The sequence below is a fragment of the Vigna umbellata genome, chromosome 1 (genome assembly GCF_029865625.1).
Source record: "Vigna umbellata cultivar VRB3 chromosome 1, Vumbellata_1.0, whole genome shotgun sequence".
Classification (NCBI taxonomy): Eukaryota; Viridiplantae; Streptophyta; class Magnoliopsida; order Fabales; family Fabaceae; genus Vigna; species Vigna umbellata.
In genome coordinates this window covers 63,853,572-63,875,991 of record NC_142165.1, presented here as the reverse complement: position 1 = coordinate 63,875,991, position 22,420 = coordinate 63,853,572, and the positions used below count along the sequence as shown (strand labels likewise).

At 35.3% G+C, this 22,420-nt stretch overlaps 2 protein-coding genes and 1 long non-coding RNA gene across 3 annotated transcripts; 2 read left to right on the top strand and 1 right to left on the bottom strand.

Moving 5' to 3' along the window:
- The first annotated feature begins 327 nt into the window (after positions 1 to 327).
- Positions 328 to 3,252, top strand: LOC124827911 (3-oxoacyl-[acyl-carrier-protein] reductase 4-like). The gene is made up of 10 exons (XM_088112690.1): positions 328 to 589; positions 867 to 922; positions 1,521 to 1,601; positions 1,683 to 1,728; positions 1,811 to 1,905; positions 2,023 to 2,055; positions 2,205 to 2,339; positions 2,424 to 2,517; positions 2,624 to 2,706; positions 2,956 to 3,252. Exons 1-10 carry the CDS (start codon positions 328 to 330, stop codon positions 2,986 to 2,988), a joined length of 918 nt encoding a protein of 305 aa, XP_087968816.1. The 3' UTR covers positions 2,989 to 3,252.
- Positions 3,253 to 4,689: 1,437 nt separating this feature from the next.
- LOC124827915 (uncharacterized) lies at positions 4,690 to 7,553 on the bottom strand. The gene is given in 3 exon segments (XM_047301090.2): positions 4,690 to 6,999; positions 7,002 to 7,314; positions 7,316 to 7,553. Coding segments are annotated over 3 exon segments (2,490 nt in total). The 5' UTR covers positions 7,463 to 7,553; the 3' UTR covers positions 4,690 to 4,969.
- A 10,219-nt stretch (positions 7,554 to 17,772) lies between these two features.
- Positions 17,773 to 20,188, top strand: LOC148206022 (uncharacterized). Its single transcript, XR_015783421.1, has 3 exons — positions 17,773 to 18,078; positions 18,196 to 18,277; positions 19,829 to 20,188. It is a non-coding gene; the product is annotated as an uncharacterized LOC148206022 (long non-coding RNA).
- The last annotated feature ends 2,232 nt before the right edge of the window (positions 20,189 to 22,420 follow it).

The following is a 22,420-nucleotide window of genomic DNA, read 5'->3' as shown; positions in this document are numbered from 1 at the left end:
TTTCATGGTAATAGTATTTTATTATAATGATAGGTGGCATTCATTTCTTGTGTATTATAGATTTCATCAAGTTAAGTTTGATCAATAAAGAGTTGTTGATGTAATGTGTGATTATTGTAATGTTGTTATAATCTTATATTTACCCTTTTTAGAATTTGGAATCAGAATTGGTTCAAAACAACTATTATACCAATAATAACATCACCTCTTCAATTGCCTCTTTGTGAACTCCAAATGGTAGCCTCACATGACAGAAATGAGTGTTTGTTGTTTTGAGATTACAATCTCATTGAACTTGTGTGTGTCTGAGAAAGCATAGGGAACTTGATGATGATGATGATTATGGGTTCTCTGGCTCGACCAAACTCCCTCTTTTTCCGAACCAGTGGAAGAGGACTTACCCATAAAGTAGGGAGCAACAAGATTGTGTCTTTTCAGAAGTTGACATGGAATGGTTCATTTCCCTCTGGGCAGCTCGAAGTTGAAGCAAGACAGAACAACAACAAAGAAGCACCTGTTGTTGTAGTCACTGGAGCCTCCAGAGGCATTGGCCGTGCAATTGCACTTTCCTTGGGCAAAGCCGCTTGCAAGGAAAGTTCCTTGTTACCAATTCAGAAAATTTAGAAATAAGATGAATTTGCATAATGTCTACAAATTTTACCTTAAAAGTTAGTTTTATAATGTTGCATTGGGTTTAAAGTCTTCTTTTGAATAGTATAAAGCCAAAAAAAATTAGTGTATATAATCAAAGTAAGATTTAAGTACGAATCCAAATTTGAAGATTTAGTGCATTATGCATATTTGATACATATTACTCACTCTCTTGCATTTTACTTAATAGGGCCGCATGTTTTCTACTCTATTGCAGGTTTTGGTCAACTATACCAAGTCATCCACGCAAGCTAAGGAGGTTTCCAACTTGGTAAGTACAATCTCAAAACTTCTTTCCTCTTTCTATGTTTTTGGTGCTTTTAATTCTTATGCTTTGTTACCAAGTGCATGCATATTTATGAGATGCAAAATGACTGTGTGTGAAGAAATATTTGAGTAACGTCGAGTGAGGCAAATATGATAGAAAATCAGATATTATGACTTAAACATATTAAAGAAGACTATGGAAAACACATTGGTGTAAATGGTGCGTGATTCCAATGTGAAAGAGGTAGATTATATTGATTTATAGTCTTGGCTTAATTATGTTTTCAGTAGTTGGAATTTGGAATAATTCTAACCATATTGCTGATCTTGCATTAAGAGGCCATATTGTTGTACTTATATGTCTGTCATATTGATAGATCCACGGTTTTGGATTTGCAAATTATTATATATTTTCTTGTTAATAGGAGTTGAATATAGGTATTAGGTAGTTTATAGCAGCTCAGTCACACTGTTCAACTGTCTAAGCTAGATTTTTATGTACTTCCTGATCATGAGTTTGGTGCTATTTATGTGTTCAAGCTAGCTCGATCAGTTATGCTTTTTGACTAAACTGCATTAATTTATTTGATAATTACTTTCAGATTGAGGCGTTTGGTGGACAAGCTCTTACCTTCGAGGGAGATGTTTCAAATGAGGCTGATGTGGAGTCTATGATTAAAACTGTGAGAAAATTATCTTTTATTCATTAGATTGATGAAATTATTCCACCTGGTTAAGTAATTAATTCGTACGTGCAATTGCAGGCAGTTGATGCATGGGGAACTGTTGATGTATTAGTGAATAATGCAGGTAACTTGGATAAATTATGCTGCCACTTATTTATTTATTTACTTCAATTTCAGACTTCATTCTTAAAATATCATGGATTCAGGAATTACACGAGATGGGTTGTTGATGAGAATGAAGAAATCTCAGTGGCAGGACGTTATTGATCTGAATCTTACTGGTGTTTTTCTCTGCATTCAGGTGATTATGTTCAAAATTTTAAGTTCATGTTGTTAAATCAAGTATAGCTAGTTTTCTTTTCTTTCATTACTGGAGCCAATCTTTCATTACTGGAGCCAATGGTTTGCTTTTTTACAGGCAGCAGCAAAGATTATGACGATGAAAAAGAAGGTGACTGCTACCGTAATAGAACCCTTTGGCCATTAAGTGGTTCTTTTTTCTCGATTCATCAGTTTGTGTTTTATTATGTTTATATGCTAACAACAATGTCTATGTAAATACTAGATAATATGATATCATAGTTTCTGTTACTTTTGCAGGGAAGGATAGTCAACATTACATCCGTTATTGGTCAGGTTGGCAATGTTGGACAAGCTAACTATAGTGCTGCAAAGGCAGGGGTAATTGGCCTCACAAAAAGTGCTGCCAGGGAATATGCTAGCAGAAACATCACTGTAAAATCTTTGAGCCTGATAGTCAAAAGGCAGGTTTTTATTATTGGTTGACAGGGTTAATTACAACTCAGCATTTCATAACAGGTTAATGCAGTAGCCCCTGGATTTATTGCATCTGATATGACTGCCATGCTACGACCAGACATGGAGAAAAAAAGATTAGAGTTAATCCCCTTAGGTGAGTGACTGAAATACTTTTAACTTTGAAACACTTTAACCATATCTTTAAATAATTGAACATTTGCATGTTGCTAATAGCTATTGGTCTTTTACCTCGGATTCAGGAAGATTTGGTCAACCAGAAGAAGTTGCTGGACTTGTGGAATTTTTGGCCCTTAATCCTTCTGCTAATTACATCACTGGACAGGTCATTTATTAATTTCCCTATTAATATTTGTTTTCTAAATATAGAACTAACTATTGAGTTCTATCATATTAAACTATCCATATCTTATTTGTTATTAAAGAAAATCTTGTCATGTTGAAATGAAAGTGGAGTTTATTCTGATAACCTATGCTAACACCATCTTAGGCTTTTTGTAACTTATTTTATTTACATTTTCTCATCCAATTATTCTGTTTTGCGTTTATGTAAACCATAATTTCCACGTAACAGGTGTTCACCATTGATGGAGGTATGGCAATGTAAATCTCAGGAATCTGTTTCCGAATATAGCAATTTGAACTTCTTTACATCACAGTTCATCGCAGGCCACAGAATTTTAACTTCTGTCGCATGGTGATAGTTTGTTTTATACTGTTCTATGCTCAAGCTACCTGGTGACTTGAGGTAGAAGTTTAGTTTAGCTTTCTTACAGATTGCTACTTCACATGAATTTGACATATTGCTGGCGACTCTTATGGTCACATAACATTTTACATTTCATGCAATTTATCATTTTAGGTATTACCTTTCCTTAACGACTAGATGCTATGCAATTCTCTTTTTTTTTCCTCTCATGGGAGAGGGTGTTTGGTGCTGTCTTTTCTTTAGGTACAGTATTTTAGTTGCTTATTTCAGTCTAATGGTTATATGTTGCCTTGGAAGCTTCAGGAATGAGGTTCGATTCAAAGTGTTCATAGAATGTAAGTTTAGAGCATCTAAGGACTACATGAATCATGCAACAAGTCTTTTACACGAGATCTGACCACTAGGTTAGTCTTTAAGTTAAAAGTGCACAACAGCAGTGACTGAATAAATGAAAATGGGCTTGCCTGTGCAGTCGACCTAGAACAAAATTTTCCTGTTTAATTTGGAATCACACCTTCTTGGACCACAATACTCAAACCACTCTAGAGTGATCTCAAATGTAGTTTTAGATTTTGGATTATTCTTTTCAGGAGGATGTTGGCTTAAGAAGTAGGAAGGAACTTCTTTCTTCTAGTTTAATTCTAATTCAATGATATCAACAAAAACAGTATTTCCCATCTGTTATCAAGTCGGCTGTAGGCACTATTTCCAGTCTGGTACGATTTGCTAAGTTGGTTCTTATAATACTTGATAAATCCAACCACAACTTTAACAAATTATGATCAGAACAAATATAATTTATGATGACAGTATCCTAATCACATTTAGCAGTTTGAAATTCGAAATTAGAATTAGTATAGGAGCATCAAGCACCTGTGCATTCTTGACTCCTTACAGAACCATTAAGAAAGTTAAAGATGCTTGGTACCCTAACGGCAATCATGTAACGTTAAGCAATAAAAGAATTGCAAAAACATTCTACGAAAGATCAAAGACATTACACATTTTACGGAAAGAATACATTGTGAAATCAGATTATTAGAGACAAAGGATAGCATTTTTATCAGTTTAAAAAAAAGATTGCAAGGTGAATGCAATCAAATGCAATTCCTAAGAAGGATTGGGTTCCGTTGGTGGCTGAGAGGAAAAGGCCCTAACGCCTTTTACTCTCATTTTTAGCTTGGTGATGAATTTCGAAAGATATTATGGCTTAATTGCAGCTTGTTCTAAATTTGATTCGAAGATGGTATTGACGTATAACATTAAGATTTTGTTCACTTGAATGGATTTAGAGAAAAGTGATTGAGGGGTTTTATTGTTATTTATTTGAGTGAATTTGGAGATAAATGAGAGTAAATTTGAAAATAATTTTTTTAATTTGTCACGTCAATCAAATCCTACACTAATTCTCACAAACTTTACTTTCAAATTCATTCTCACTTATCTTCAAATCCACTCAAATAAACAACAAAAAAATTTACTTTCAAATCCTCTCAATCACTCTCCCTCAAATTCATTCAAGTCAACAAGGCCTAATAGTTGTTTGAGGTATTGATTTACATCCATAGTAAAGTCAAGAATGGTTAAAAAGACAGTACATGATAAAAGAGTATAACATTAAGAGTTGATAAAAGTAATTAATCTACCAGCTATGCCTGTGTCTTTACATTGCTGTGTCCTAAGCAAAAGCTAACTCTGTGCTACTTGTGAGATCCTGACAGACAGATCAAAACAAAAATCATCACCCTTCACGAATTTAAATAATCACTCTCCTTCCCGAATTAAAATAGACAGGTGTTGATGTTGTAAAGTTGTGAAGGATTCGGTATGTTAGTAATCCTTGGACAACCTTCCCTGGCAACAACTATTTTTAAAGAAACTACCCAACACACTCCACCTGCAAGGTTACATCCTTGATTCCAGCATCATGTAACAGATGCAAAACCTGAGACTTGGCGGATGTCTTGTCTGTATCTGTCGACAAGTGAAGATGCAGAGTACCAACAACATCTGTGTTTGTGAAGCTCCAGACACGAAACTTTTGAATGCCATAAACACCTTTTATCTTCAAAACGTTAGATAAGGCATCCTTCAACTCACGCTCTTGCACCCTTGGCACTCTTTGGAGTAAAACTTCTGCTGAATTCTTTAGTAAAGGTATCACGGAGGATACAATTAAAATAGAAATAAAAATTGAGCAGGCAGGATCAGCAATAAGCCATCCCTTGTACTTAATTAACAGTGTAGATATAACTACCCCAACACTTCCCAAGGTATCGGCAAGAACATGCAAGAATATCCCTTCCATGTTGTGATCAATATGGTGATGGCCGTGCTCTTTGTCGACAAGTGGAGCTGCTTCATGGTCATGGCTGTGATCAATATGATGTTCACCATGGTCATGGCCGTGATCAATATGATGTTCACCATGGTCATGGCAGTGAGCAGCTTCATGATGCTTAAGGCTCTGAATACTGTGATTATCTTCATGATCGTGACACTCACCATGATGCTTACTCCCATGGCTATAATGGTTATGACTATGATGATCGCCATGATCACTAGAGCATGAATAGTCTCGACTATCACTGGGAATAGATATAAATTTATTATGGCTTACATGTGTTGTTTCGTGAGGATGGCAATGCAGATGATCATGGTGGGTATGATGGTGATTATGTAACTCTGGGTGTGAGTGTGAATGGGAGCATGATGATCCAGACCATCCATGGCCATGGGCGTGATGATGCTCCTCGTGAAAGAATATCAAGCCAATGACATTGACTAAAAGCCCTCCTATTGAGACAACCAACAAGCTATTAGTTGATATCTCTTGGGGATCCAATATCCTCTCAAAGGACTCGACCACTATGAGGGCTCCCACAAGAACTAGAAACACAGCATTAGCATACCCTGATAGCACCTCAAATCTCCCTCTTCCATAGTTATAGTGATTATTCGCAGGCAAACGAGATATATACGAGGCATACAACCCAATGGCCAAAGCAGCACAATCAAACAACATGTGACAAGCATCAGATATCAGCCCAAGACTATTGCTCATAAAACCAACAGAAAATTCCACAACCATATAACCAGCATTGATCAGAAGAAAAAGAGCAATTTTCCTTGACTTCCTCTCCCTCAAAACATGTCGAACAGGCTTCATAATCACGTCACTAAAAAACTCCTCTTCATTGGAATGAAAAGGATCCAAGTCTCTAACTCCAATATAGAGAAATAATCCACAGAGCAACAAACCCCAGAGGGAAAGTTCAGGAAAGTAAAAAAGTTCCAATACCAGGGTACACACGAAAGTGACCAGAAACTCCCTCTGAGAGTCTCTCAAACTCACCAAACCATCATCATCGCTGTCATCGTCGCTGTAACTCTCACTCAGCAGCACACCGAAGATAACAGTGTTGGCAAGGGGCCATAACAGATTCCCAAAGGCGACACTGTCTTCTTCAGACTCAAACACAAAGAAGCTAAAAACGGCGGGAACAAAGAGAATAACAGTGGTGAAAAAGAGAGTAATTAACCGAACCCGTTTGTTGCCAAGCTGTTTAAGCGTGGTTCCGGAATCAACAAGCTTGTAACGAGTGAGAAAGCCGGACAAGAAAGGAAGAAACAAAGGCCAAATCCTGCCAGAGATGCAGCTGGGGGAAAAAGGAAAGCATTCGACCCTGTCCCAGCCGAAGGAGAGCATGAGGAGGCCAAAGGAGAGGAAGAGAAAGCCGCGGAGATTGGGCCGGCGGGGGTTTCTGGGCTGGGCCGCGACGGAGCCCATGAGTTCGGCGAGGATCATGGAGGCGGTGCTGCAGTAGCGGAGGGCTTGGAAGCGGAGGAGGAAGACGAGGGCGAGGAGGACAGATTTGGTTAGAAGGATCCTCTGATGGGAGTGGGGGAGGGAGAAAAGGGAGTATTTGGGCTTGTGGTGGAGAAAGGGGTTGTCTTTGGAGGAGGAGGAGGAGGAGAATAGGGAGAAGGTGAGGGTGAGAGTGAAGGAGAGGAGAGAGACAAGGAAGGAGAAGGGGAAGAGAGAGAAGGAGGGGGAGGAGCGGAGGAAGGGAAGGAGGGAGTAGAGGGAGCGGAGGGAGAAGAAGAGGAGCAAGAAGAGGGAAGATCTGGATTTTGATTTCGATTTCGGGATGGAAAAAGAAGCCGGTAGGCGGCGGCCTTTCGAAGGGGTGGCCGTCGGAGTAGGGAATGGTGAGTATCGAAGGGCGGGGTAGGGTCCCGGAGTGCCGCCGAATGTGGCGGTTCGCGGTGGAACTGAGAGGCGTTGCGGGCGATGGTGGTGGTGGTGGGGGTGAGAGTGACCGTGAACGTGATCGTGATCGTGATCGTGATCATGATCGTGATCGGCCATTTGGGGGTGGACTATGGGTCTGCGGTTGCTGAGCCGACGGGCAAAGGGGGTACTGTTGGCTGAGTTCGAGTGAATAGGGTTAACAAATATTTCTGAGGGTTAAGTGTCAGTGGAATACTAAATAATATATATTTTATTTTATTAGGCAAAAAATAATTAAAATTTTTATTGAAAAGTAAAACGATGTGTTTCTTAAACTTTTAGTGTCTTTCAAGATTTTAATAATTTTTAATCAATATTTATACTATACTTACCAACATGTCTTTCTTTTGGAGGACACTATTATTTTTTTTAAATTATAAAATTGAAATTATAAAAGTACTTATATTTTTTAAGACTCACTTATAATATTGAGTTCCACTTATATAATCATATTAAATGGATTATGAGATTAAATTAAATATGACAATAAATTTGGATTACGCTTACTATTGAATATTTATAAATTGTGGATGCATAATTTTTTTGAGGATATTAGTGTTTAAATTTAAGTAAACTTAGAACCTAATCTAGGGTATTACTGTTTGCCTTTTGTTTGTGCGTTATTTGTAGATAAAATTTCAGATTGTTTTTCTTCCGAATATTGGAAAATCTTGCAAACTTGAGAATATTAGAAAAATAAAAAATTGATTTATGGATTTTGTTAACCATTTTTTCAAAATAAGAAATATTTTAAGATTCTTACATATATATAAGAATATATCAGCATCTAAATTATAAGGTAAATAATATATCTAATCGAATTTATTCAAGTGACAAATGTATTAGATGATATATAATTTTACTTTAATCGAACTTATTAAATAATGAATAATATACCAACTATTACAATAATACAAAGTGAAGTTTTAAGCTAAGTGAAGTTAAAAGGTTGTAATTAATATCAAAATAGGTTTCATTTGGAACTCAGAGTAATACAAAATTAAGAAAATAATTTAAAAAAGCTAATTTGTTAAAGACTCTTGAAAACCTCAAAACACTTCATCTTTCACCATTCAATACACTAAAATTGTGACACTTCAACCATCATCCAACACATTCGACACAAAAGCCGTGAGCTCCATGACTATATCGTTTAGTTGTTTCTAGATTTGGCTTCTCCTAGCTAGAGCATTGTCATCACGTTTGGTCTCCCTAGGAAGAATATTGGAAGACATATCAATCATCCATAGTGTTTCTCTACAACTAGACCGACAAGTTGGAGACTAGTCAGTTGACATGAAGACCGTTTGAAGTCCGGCCAGCTAGCTAACGTGAAGACTTGTCCAACCCATCTCGAAACATATCATAAATATAATATTATGTCCCTTTCATATACCACATTATAAGAGTTCAAAATTGATTATAAGCTACTATTACCTTAGAGAACATTTACAAACAATATTGCATTTTACTAGGTGACTATATATGAAAAATAACTATGGACATTATTATTTCCGTATCATTTTATCTTTATATTTGTATTTGGACCATTTAGTATTTGTTTATCCTATAAAACTGGTTGAAATTGTTATATCAGAAACATATATATTAGAAGATTTTAGAAGATAAATATAAATATATGAAATAATTAATTAAGTTAATACCACTTTTGGTTCCAATATTTATATCATTTTTTCAATGTAATCCTTCAAAATATTTTTGTCTCAATGTGGTTTTCATATTTGTTAAAAGTAGTAAATGTTGTCAATGACTAACAATAAAGCAAAACTTGGCATATATGTAGTATTTTGCATGGTTGTGTATTAATTTACTAAGGTGGAATATATCTTATTTTGTAAAGATTGAAAGGAGTAGCAAAATTGAGATTTTTGTGGGTTGATTGAAGATTGAAAGTTTGTAGACTAAATATTTGCAATGAGTGGTTGACAATTGCTCTTGCACTAGTGGATTTCTGGTTTTGGGTTAGTGTAACTAGGTGGTTTTCCATTCAGTTTCCAAGTTGGGTGTGATTTCTTCATTATGTGATTGTGAGTTGTTACTTTTAGTATTAGTGTTTATGGTGGAATTTAAATATTTCACTTTGTGAGGGGCAACAAGAGAATTATAAAGAGCTTTCTCTTGTTGTTGTTCCCTTTTTCCCTTACAACACAATATCAATACAAGTCAACATTGAGGATTTTTTTTCTAGCAATTTTGGGCCTTGAATCATCGTTTTCCTCCCCATAGCGGTTCCAATTTGGAAGAAGCACAAAATAATGATTTTCTGCTTCTCCTTCTTCACTTACAATTTCTTTGGTGGGTTCTTTGCAATGTCCTTTGGGTCCAAAGAGGATGATGATTAGGCTCTAGACTTTGGCTATGGTTAGACTTTTTATTGTGGTGTTACGTGTTCATTAAAAGGAAACGAAAAAAGAAAACATGGGAGCCTAACACAACTACATTAAAGGGGAAAAATGGTCTACCGTTGAAGTAGTGTTTTAAACCATATGTCATGTGTCCATATCACTAAAACAAATCAACACTTCTAAATAATGTTAACACTAATGTAATAAAGTGGACCATATTGACTTTTTTTAACAAATATGGAGATCATATTGCAACAATTTTTTTTTAAGAAACTTCATTGAAAAACTATTTTAATTATTATGATCAAAAGTGTTATTAACCCTAAATAATTCAATGTTTAATTATATTTATTATGAAAACAGGGAAAAATACAATAAGGGAGGGATTATATGTGTTTTTAAGTTGTTTTAGCACTTTTTGCAATTATTTTCTAATTAGGAGTGTTGATTTTGTATATTAATCAATCAGTAGAAAGTAATTATGTGTTTCAAAGTGAAATAAACATAACCTTTAACCCTTAACTAAATTGCTAATTAAAAAGTTTTAGGTTTATAAGCTCACATAATACTCATTTCCTCACTAGTACAAAACATGCTTTTTGAGTATGTTATTTTGAGCTTTTTAAGTTTGTTTTAGAACAGACTTAGATTTGGCAGACTTAAATTTTAAGTCTGTTATTAAGCAACAAATTTAAATTTTAACTTTGTTGTGAATAAACATTCCTAGATTTTCATCCAAAATTACAAATTCAACCATATACTCCATTGACATCTCTCCAAAAAATTAACAAATCATAATCAACCACCACAAAATTAATCTTTCTCAAGTTCTCATACACAATAAAGATAAAATTGGAATATAATAAAACATAAATACATTTTCACAACCAATCACTCTCCCAATTCAGTTCATCTTCACAATCAAACGAATACAACAAGAACTCATAAATTCAATCACATTTTTTACACAACATAATACAAATCAAACGAAGAGGTGGGGAGATCTCGCACGAAGATAAAGGTGGAGGCCGTGAGCAACGAACAACACTTCACATCGAACTTGGGGGAGGATGCAAGAAAGTATCGAAGGCGAAAGACTGGCAACATGGACAGGAGCTTGTTGGGGTTGGACATGAGCAAAAATGGAGAGAGAAAGAAATTTATCACAGTGGAAGAAAATGAAGAAAGAACTGTTTTGTGTTTTGAGTAGAAGAAGAAGGAGAACCAGTGTTAAAGAAAAAGTTGTAATTTAGGTTAATCATAGATTTAGGTATGTTAAAAAAGGAACGAATACAAAATTAAAGTCTTGTTATTTTCGAAAAGACTTAAAATATTAATAAAATTTAAGTTTGTTGGTATTCAAATAGGCTTAAAATCAAAATTTAAGTGTTATGATGTTACCATATTTAAAATTTGGACTTTTATTTACCAAAATGTCATCGCTCATTTATTAATTTTATTATTTCAAAAATAAACTTACTGAGAGACTTAAAAATGTGATTTCTATCCGTTAGTGTTGATAAAAATAATATACAATGGGAGGAGACATGTAGGTAGATATAGTATACACAATACTTTTGTGTTGGTTCATCTAATCATACAAATTATGTATAGAGTTCTACTAAGAATATTAATGTTGTGAAGTACAGAAAAACTATTATTTGGTCTCGTGTCTACTTTTGCCTAATCCTTTGAATATTGTTTGGGCTTTTATCCCCTACTAACTAACCCTTGAATATTATTTCTAAAGCCAATCTTGACTTAAACAAATATTTTTTCAAATATTCTTTGTCTAACAACCACTTCTAGCAATGATGAAGAGATTGTGTGGTTTGTGATAACTAATTAGACGTAACTCGCTAGAGAATATAATTGTTTATTGACGTATGCAAGGTTGGCTTAAGGCTCAAGTAGATAAAACCCTTCTTTTACACCTTCTTATAAAAGGTCTCAAACTTTCTTAGTACTAATATATCTCTATTAAAATAATATTAAAATTATGTTTAAGGATAAAATTTAATTAAAATATTATGAGTGACTGTTAATTTTTATTGGTACTAAAAATCATATTTAATTAGCTAACAATCAAATCACAATTTTGTGTAGGAAAAAGAGATTAGTGAGTTATATTTATTCTCTTACTAAACAATTTTGATTTTTATCTTCTTTTCTCTGTCAATGAATTTTCATCTATGACTTATTCTACTTCCTTGACTCTTTGCTTTCTTCTTGAATATTGCTTTAGTAATTTAGTTTGACATATTAGTCCATATCCATTAGTTTATTCTGATTTCTTATGTGTTGTGCATGTGTTTCAATGTCCTTATTTCAAGTGATAAAACGAACTAGTTGACATTTCTTCCTTTTTAATGTCACAACGTATTATATCAAGTAACAAGCTATAAGCCAAAAGTTAAATTTGTTGTAATGTTATTCACTTAATTTACTTTAAAGTCGATCTTAGTTGCATGTTCCTTTATCTAGTTATAATTTCTTTTTCTACTAAAAAAGTGCTAATTTAGTAATCTTAAATTTAATAGCATGATAGTTTTTCATTGTATAAATAGGTTATATATATGTATTGGATATAGTGTTTAGTGAACGGTTACTAATTATTAACCATTTAGTCAACACCAAATCTAAAATATCTACTTAAAGATATTGGATATGCTGTTTATGAGAAATCGATCACATTTTAAAGTAAGTTTGTTTATATTTTATTGGGCCTGTGTCAGTTTAGAGTCAATGAGGTAAATTATAAATATAAGGTCAGAGCCAACAGTCAGGTACGTTCCATTCACGTTCTATTGAGTTCACAATACTCAATTACAGTAAATACAAAACATTCATTTGGGAGCAAAAGCTCCCTCAACAAACGCCTAACTTGAGCGTCGGAGCGTCGGAGTGCCTTTGCAGGTACCTCTTCCCTCGGTCAAGATTGAAGTCCACCGAACGTCCAATACTGAAGGCAACCGAGTGGCCCAGACTGGAAGCAGACAAGCGGAGCACACAACTCAAGCATCGAAGTCACGTTGGAAAGGTTAGTGTCTCGGTCCCACAAAATCCTTACCGAAAAATTTTGGCGCCCACCGTGGGACCGAGGGAATCCCTTATAACCACAAGGAACCGAACAAGGATGTAGTCTCACCATCAACGTCAGCAAGCTTCTACGACTTTGCAGATAATTATTTTTAAATATATTCATTTTATTTTTTAATTTACATGATTTAATTTAAATATCTTAATTCCATATTATAATATTGTTCAAGATTTATTAAGGGTCCAATGATGCACTCACCACTTAGCCAAATTTGGCATCAAGTGTTCAACCATGTCATAGGAATTCGGCCATTCGGCCTCGCAGGTATTAGGTCGTTCGGCATCACAAGAATTCAGTCATTCGGCCTCGCAAGTATTAGGACGTTCAACCTCACAAGAATTCGGCCATTCGGCTTCACAGGTATTCGGCCCTTCAGCCTCAACTATTAGGTCATTCGGCCTCAAAGATATTCGGCCCTTCGGCCTCAACTATTAGGTCATTCAGCCTCAAAGATATTTGGCCCTTCGGCCTCAACTATTAGGCCATTCGGCCTCACAGGTATTTGGTCGTTCGGCCTCCTAGGAGTTCGCCCATTTGGCCTCACAGGTATGCGGCCCTTCGACCTCAACTATTAGGTCATTCGGCCTCACAAGTATTCGGTCCTTCGGCCTCAACTATTATGCCATTTGACCTCACAGGTATTCGGCCCTTCGGCCTCAACTATAAGGTCATTCGACCTCACAGGTATTAGGCCATTCGACCTCACAAGTATTAGGCCATTCAGCTTCACAGGTATTAGGCCATTCGGGCTCACAGGTATTCTGCCCTCCGGCCTCAACTATTAGGCCATTCAGCCTCACAGGTATTCGGCCATTCAGCCTCACAAGTATTCGGCCATTTAGCCTCACATGTACTCGGCCATCTAGCCTTAGGTATTCGGCCATTCGGCCTCACAGGTACTCCGCCAATCGGCCTTACAGGGCCGTCCACAAAACTCAGGGAACGTTCCAAACCGAACTCCTACGTTCAAAACCGAATGGCAAAGACAGTCCCCCATGGACTATAAATCAAAGACAGTCTCCCATGGACTATAAATCAAAGACAGTCCCTCATGGACTATAAATCAAAGACAGTCCCCCATGGACTATAAATCAAAGATAGTCCCCCATCGACTATAAACCGAGCGGTAAAGACAGTCCCCCATGGATTATAAACTGAACGAAAAATACAGTCCCCATGGACTATAAACCGAACGAAAAATACAGTCCCCCATGGACTATAAACCGAACGGAAAATACAGTCCCCCATGGACTATAAACTGAACGGAAAATACAGTCCCCCATGGACTATAAACCGAACGGAAAAGACAGTCCCCCATGAACTATAAACTGAGCGATAAAGACAGTCCCCCATGTGTAAGACCCTGAAAATTAGAGGAAATAGTAAGTTTTGGGTCATTAGAAGACTAAGAAACTCAAAATGTAACAAGTTGTAACAAAAGTACAAAGTATAGTACAAAATACAATGCTGTCGACTTTGACATGGTTTAGTATTTTAATTATTAATTTTTGTTAAAAATTAGATCTTGAGTTGATTCTTCTTCCGTTAGAAAGTAGACTCGAATAGCTTCGATTCGAGTACTCATACGTGTAATTCCGACATCGGGAAGGGGTTCAACTAGACTGACAAAGTTGTCTGAGTGAGTGGACACGTTTTTGACGCGTTTTTGACTGTTGAAACGCGTTTTACTATTTAAACGCGTTTTTAGCCAAATTTTTGGCTATTTAAGGACGTCCCAGGGGCGAGAATGATTCCTAAGTTGAACCAGAGGCTAGAGTACGAAGGTTTTGGAGCAGAGGAACTTTAGAGCTGTGATTTGAGTCGGGGGAACTTTCGCAAAGTGTTTTCGAAAGGCTAGCTAAGGAGAAAACTGTAAGGGGAGCTAACCTTGAGTCTTTTTGTTTCTGCATGATCTTAAATTTGGTATATGTTTAGGATTTTGATTCTCTTTATGATTTTAGAATGAAATTCTACTTTTGCTGTAATTTTTTGAATTGATGTACGGTTTGGAATTGGGATATGCTTCTGTTTTGATGATTTTGAAGAGATATTGTTCGTATTAAGTATTTTGAGTCGGTGGAAGTTTTTTTTTTAGGTATACATATAGATCGAAGATTTTGAATCTGTTTATGGATTTAAAAGGAGACTAGGTTTTTTATGGGAAATTTTGGATTGTACTATTTATCCGCTGCCTTTTATTTATATGTTTAGTTTAGATGTTTATAAGATTTGGATAAATATGGGTTGTTGATAGGAGATGAGTTTTTGGACGTCTAGAAAGTCGGTATGATGAAAGGAATAGTCCGTATAGCCCGGAAAGTGAATTTTCGTGATTCTGGAATGGTAAATTCGCTTGAGCAAATGAGCCAACTCGCTGGAGCGAGTTATACGTGACAAATTTAGTGTTTTTTGATGTTTTTGACGTTTTGGGAGTTCTGGATGTCCGTTTTGGACGTTCTTTAGGTCGATATGGGGGTTTTTGACCCTTCCGGAGCCATTGGTGAGGATATCCAAGCTGTTTGAACTACTTAAGGGTTCGAATTAATAGACCATAAAGAGTTATGTGTTAATAGGTGATGTTTCTGTGAGGATGTGAAATGTTTGAGTATGTAAGAGTTATTTTCTTGAGATATGACTAAAGATGATAATATGTTGACATGTGTATTTATGAATGGAAAGTGTGGAATAGAGTTCCAAGGAGGAACTCCTTGTTGTTTTTGTGTCAAGTATCGTACGTATGAATATAGGAACTCCGATTTAGGAGTTCATTCTTATGCTCTCAATAGTCTCGATCTCACTTAGAGAGAGAGCTATGTGGTGGAGAGTGGGAAATCCTTATCCGAAGATCCAGTTCGGGGGACAGAGTAGGAAGGGTGTAGCTTCAGTGGTTGTATTCATATCCGAAGATCCAGTTTAGGGGACAGAGTAGGATAGAATACTTGAGCTAGCAAGTAAGTGCATCCATATCCGAAGATCCAGTTTGGGGGACAGAGTAGGAAGGATGTAGCTTCAGTTGTTGTATTCATATCCGAAGATCCAGTTTGGGGGACAAAGTAGGATAAAATACTTGAGCTAGCGAATAAGTGCATCCATATCCGAAGATCCAGTTTGGGGGACAGAGTAGGAAGGATGTAGCTGAGTAAAGTACCACTGTAAGTGTAGAACTAGCTAAGAGTTCAATATTCATACGATTATTCGGATGAGTGAGTCTACGATGATTATGGTATGTTTATTGTATTATTGAGTAATTTAACTTGTAAGTTGGAAATTTGGTTATTAATTTAATTGACTATAACATTTTATGTTGCATTAGCTCAGCCTTGCTTTGTCTGTTGTGTGGTTGTTATTTTGCGTTATGTATTTTGTTTGGCGATGATCATCCGGTGGATGGGAGCAGAAGTTGGTGATATGCCGGTGGAGCAAGCTTTAGACGGAGGATCGACGGAAGCTTAGTTATAAGAATGAGATTTATATTTTTAGTCTCTGTTTTAAGCATGAATTGTATTTGGTTTGGAATTCGAGTAAGGGATTGTATAATAATGAGGAAAACTGTTATTCCTCCTTGTGTCAACTGTTCTATTGTATCAATGATGTAAGAACTCTATTATAGTTTAATGCTATAATAATTGGGATGTTACACCATGGACTATAAACCGAGTGGTAAAGACAATGCCCCATGGCCGAACGAAAAATACAGTCCCCCATGGACTATAAACCGAACGGTAAAGACAATCCCCAGATGAAGGCTCAGTCATAGGTATTCAGCCCTTCGGCTTCTCAAGTATTCGGCCATTCGACCTCACATGTATTCGACAATTCGGCCTCAGGTATTTGGCCGTTTGGCCTCAACTGCTCGGCCTTCCATGGCCTCAAGTGTTCAAACATTCAGCTATCCGACTTCATAACCCAAATTATTTAATGTTAATTGGTTGACTACATTTTTCTAACCACATGCAGATTCAAATTGTTTTTCCTTTCGGTACAGGTGACAACATCCTACGCACAAACCGTCCGACCTCTTTCAAGCTCATAAGTCCTATAGTTAATCATAGCTAAAAGCCGAACGATTAACTCAAACTTGAGGGGCATGTATCAGATATAGTGTTTACTGAACAATTACTAATTATTAACTTTTCGGTCAACACCAAATCTAAAATATCTAGTTAAAGATATTGGATATGCTGTTTATGAGAAACCGACCGGATTTTAAGGTAAATTTGTTTATATTTTATTGGGCATGTGTCAGTTTAGGGTCCATGAGGTAAATTATAAATATAAGGTCAGGGCCAACAGCCAGATACGTTCCATTCACGTTCTACTGAGTTCACAATACTCAATTACCATAAATACAAAACATTCATTTGTGAGCAAAAGCTTTTTCAACAGATGCCTAACTTGAGCGTCGAAGTGCCTTTGCAGGTACCTCCACCCTTCGTCAAGATTGAAGTCCACCGAACGACCAATACTGAAGGCAACCAAGTGGCCCAGATTGAAAGCAGACAAACGGAGCACACAACTCAAGTGTCGAAGTCACGTTGGAAATGTTAATGTCTCGGTCCCACAAAATTTCTACCGAAACAAAATATATATATATATATATATATATTATTAAGCTTTTATCCTAAATCTTGATCAATTGCATTGATCTTCAAAATATTTTTTTTAATTATCTTATTAATGATTAACATCAAAATAAACTTTGCAGGTTTATTAACAAGTTGAAATTTGCCTACTATCGAGTTTATTTTCTTGACAACCAAAACCAACTTTTATTGTTTTAACTCATTTTTTATATACTTATATTTAAGAGTGTTTTTATATATTATAAGTTTTTATTTTATATATATATATATATATATATATATATATATATATATATATATATTGTCAGAACCATTAAAAACGCACCCAAAACCCTTCTGAACGGACGTTAGGTGTCAAGCTGAGGAGAGTCAGAAATTAGATAGTGGAATGCAGGTGTCAGCAGAGGAGCGGACGTTCGTTTTTAACAAAACTGATATTTTTGAAAAATCGCGTCACACCCTCTGCATGCATCTTCTTTTCCAAACTCTGAACTTCTCAAATTCTCCTCCTTCTCTCTAAAAACTCTCCCTTCTCTCTACCAAAACTCACCTTTTCTCTACTCCGATCTCCATTCAGGCACCGTAGAAGCACTTCCGGCGTCCCAAGCTTCATTTTGAGCCGAACAGTTTTGAGTTCTGAAATCGGTAAGTTTCCTTGTCTTTAGCCGTTCGTTTCCTGGTACATGCAAACCAAGTTCTGGTTGCATGCTGTCATCTGGTCTGGGCCATTATTAATTTTCGGTTGTTTGGTTTATTTTGAAGAGATTGTTGACCGTTGAGAGTAGAAAGATCTGTAGTCAGACGAACCAAACTCTGTCTTTAGGACGAACGTTCACACTCAGAGGTAAGGGAAGCTTATATGATTTAATTTGAATGATTATGTAATGAATGAACGTTCGTTGACTTGATTGGATATGAAAAATGATTGTGCTATGTTATGATGCATGAAATATTTGAAATTTCTATGTTTGGATGGTATGAAATATGAAAATTTATTATGATATGAATGTATAAGGTTATGAAACTATATGTTAAGAAAGGAGTTTGAATATAAATAATTCTGGTATGAAACTTCCACTATGAAATTGTACGTTTGGTACTGAACGGTCCTTAACCTTTCGGTGTTTCTAGTAAACTTAGTTGAAATTGGATTCTTTCATTTGGAAAGAATCCTAGTTGAGGACGAACGTCTTCGTGTGGTAATACTATGCTTGAGCGTTCGACCAAGTGTAGTTGTAACTGAGTATTCTACGATAAAATTTAAATTTTGTAAATATATGTAATTGTATATTTTAGTTATTCTTAAACACTACTCTAATAGTATTTTTGTATATTTATCAAGCCCCTTTTCTTCAAGTTTAGTAGCACTTGGTCTTATATCAAGTGTTCGTATTAAACAAGCGTTTGGTCTTACACCAGACCCTCGTTCTAGCTTCTTAAGCTAAACTTCATAATAAGAGCGTTCGTTCAAGCTCACTAGGGTTCGCTCAATACAGTGATTAGTCTTTGACTGCTATTCAGATTTCTTGATACTAAACTCAAATAAGCTAAGTTTTCATAAGCGTTCGGTTTCTTCATGGGAATTATCCTAAGTCTTCTTCTTGGAAAGTCTCGAAGTGTCTATATTCATTGGTTACAACCTAGAGCCATAGTACTGGACATGGTCATTTCAATGTTCGGTTGAAGTTCTCAAGAGCCAATTCATCTAATTGACTCACTTTTTAATAACGCTCGTCCCATTCGTTTATTGTGATATTTGATTGTACTCGGTTTCTTTCTCAACCCGATAGTACCTTTTTAGTCTAAATCCCTCCTGGAACTAAAGACCTCTTAGTCTCGCTTCAAGTGTTTGCTCTCGTTCTAAATCAGTGTTGAGCGTTCGGTATTAAGTACCCTTACGGATCGTTGTGAAAAATGTTTAAGTGAGATGAATAATAATGAAAGATATGAGAATATGAAATGGATAAAATATTGTGAATTTTGAACGAGCGTTCCAGGGAGGAACGACTCATAAATGAGTATTGGAATTTGTAATGTATGAATGTGGTAATGCTAAGCTGGCGGTTCATCCTGATGTTCCGTGAGTACTCGTCCTCACGTAGAGGAGGGTAGGTTATGTGTGGGAACGACAGGAGGTCCTAGTCCTTAGGGGTACTTTGGACAGATAGGACTAACCTCGGGTGGCAGCTGTTGAGGGCATCCCAGTTACTACATCACCCGGGTGCACGAACGTCGTAGCTACACAAAATTCATACAGTCCGGACAGTCAGTCTAGTCTTAGGCCTTGCTTGAAATGAATGATGAAGTATACCGTATGTGTTTGCATGTGAGATTGTATGTTTATACTTGAATTAAATTACATAAGCTTACCCTGTGTTTTTCTTGTGTTGTCTAGTTTTGAACGTCCATCTTTATCATTGCAATGATCATCCGTGTGGATGTGAGCAGAAGGAGACGAGCTGCTGGAAGAGACGCTGGTAGAAGAAAATTTGGTAGAGGTAGAAGTGAAGACCGAACAATAGGACGTTCGGTCAGTAGTTTAGCATAGTAAGGTGGTCGTTCGATCACCTTCCCTTTTGATTTTATGATTGATAGTTCGGTATAAAGTTTTGTTAAACCGTTCGGTTAAACTTTCCTAACCCGTATAGTTAATTTTGTAACTCTTTTACGTAAGGTCGTTCGGCCATAAACGTTCGCTCTCTAGTGTAAGACTGATCTGAGTTATTAGTGAATGTAATTACTCTATTATATGGTTTATACTGTATTTTTGGGATGTTATATATATATATATATATATATATATATATATATATATATATATATATATATATAATATAGATATTGAAAGAAACAATAGAAAAATAAAAGTAGTTAGCGATAGGGATAATTTTTAGGAGATTCGTATTAAAAGTGTGAAAGCTGTGAGATTTCAAACTTCACAAATAAGATATGTTTTATTTGAATTAGGTGTTAGTGATGATCCCAAAATAAAAAAAAATGAAACTGATTGTTTAACAACTTATGAGCTAGAAAACATTGACTTTTTTTTAGGCAAAAATATTTGGTATGACGTTTTATTTGTAGTTGTAAGAATATATAATGAAAAGATATGTTCATTGATGAAACTATTTAACAATGAAAATGCTTCTTTCATTTCTTGAAAAACATAGAGAAAATGGATTTGAAAGCATCGGTTTCTGTTAAGGAAATTGTTTGTGAAATGGATATAGAGCCTAAATTTCGTGAAAAATGTATTAGATATAAAAAGAAATAATTTGATGAAAATATTGAGAATGAAATTGTAAAATTTCTTCTAGAATCATTTAGAATTTATTACTTCATTTACATGGTGAATAAAACAATTAACACATTTCAAAATAGATTTAAACAATTTAAAATATATGAAAATATTTTTGATTTTTATTTAAGGTTAAAAGTTTAAAGTTACTGGACTGTATACTTTTGAAAGAAAAATATTTAAACTTTGAAAAATCTTTAAAACATGATAATTTGTTGGATCTTGATGAGTTTATTTTTGAAATTAAATATACTAACAGAAATTATAGGACCTGGAATAATGAAAAAGTAAATGACATTCTTAATTATATAAAAAGAATATACTATTTTCCAAATGCATAATATAACTTCTAGAATGATATTAACCGTTTTAGTATCAGTTAGTTACTCCGGCAACACGAGTTTCTCAGAACTAACAAAAATTAACTTTTTTTAAAATCAACAATGTATCAATGATAAAACGAATTGGTCTTATTACCTATTGAAAAATAAATTTTAAATAAAATTATGACTCTAATTAAAATTAAAAGGAAAAACATTAAATTTTAGGGTCAAAACTGGAATATTTTTTTTTCTTAGTTCAAGGGTTCTCTTCGCACTATTTTATTCTCCATCTCCAATCATCCATGGTAAACACACTTGTTAATGCTTTTTCCCTCTCTTTCCTAGTTTCTCTCTCTATCCTCACACACCATTGAGTAAAACGCTTTCAACAAAACACTCTTTCAGTATAGCCTTTTCCAGTGACCCATTTGTTTATTCTCAATTTTCCGGTTGAATTCCAACTGCAATAGGTAAATTGCGATTTTCCCACCAGAAACCCTAGCCATTTCTAGATGACCCACTTGTAAATTTGCAATTTTGTTGCTAAATTTTAGTTGTGTTTGATAGTTTCTTTGCATCTTCTCCGCCAATTTTGGAGAAAAAAAATGTTAGAACTCGATTTGTGCAAGAAAGTAGCCGATAAGTATCTCAAGCGTGAGATTCTGGGTGAAGGTACATACGGGGTTATGTACAAAGCCATTGATACGCACATAGCTTTTTTCGAATATTTCCCTTTGTTTTTTTTTAAATATAAAATAAAAGAACAGTTATGAACAAAATTACGACGATATTTTTAGAGAAATATGTTTTTCTATGGATTGTGAGAATGGAGTTTGAATAAAATTTGGAACTTGGAAAGGAGTTGATATCTCCTGTATTAAAAGGTTGGTTGAGAAAATCATAGGGTAGAGAGAATGATGATGAGAGGATTCTTGTAGAAACTGGGAAGAAGAGGGGAAAAGTATGGAGAAGAAAAGAGTGTCCGGAGAACCTTGAACGAAGAAAAAAAAAGATTCCAGTTTTGATCCTACAATTTAATGTTTTTTCTTTTAATTTTAATTAGAGTAAAAAAAAATTGAATTGGCCTTCCACGTGACATACCGTTAGTCACGTCAGGAAAAAAAAATTAACGTTAGTTATAAAGGACGAAAATTTACAGTTTTCTAGATAAGGATGAAAATGTATCAAAGTTGGAAAGAGAGACTAAAAATAAAAACACAAGGAAAAAAATATATTTAGCCCTTGTTTTATTAGTAAATAAAAAGACTTCATTTTTAAGTTTGCTTTTAAGCCTCCCAAATTATCGAGTAGCCTATAGATGTATGTATGATTAGCATTTTCTTTCTTCTAGTTTGGTGAATTGAAC

Excerpts from the sequence above, each read along its gene's own strand:
- LOC124827911 (XM_088112690.1), top strand. The coding sequence starts at position 328 with ATGATGATGATGATTATGGGTTCTCTGGCTCGACCAAACTCCCTCTTT. Across the intron at positions 923-1,520 it reads CTAAGGAGGTTTCCAACTTG|ATTGAGGCGTTTGGTGGACA; the intron begins GTAAGTACAATC and ends AATTACTTTCAG. Across the intron at positions 2,340-2,423 it reads ATGCTAGCAGAAACATCACT|GTTAATGCAGTAGCCCCTGG; the intron begins GTAAAATCTTTG and ends ATTTCATAACAG.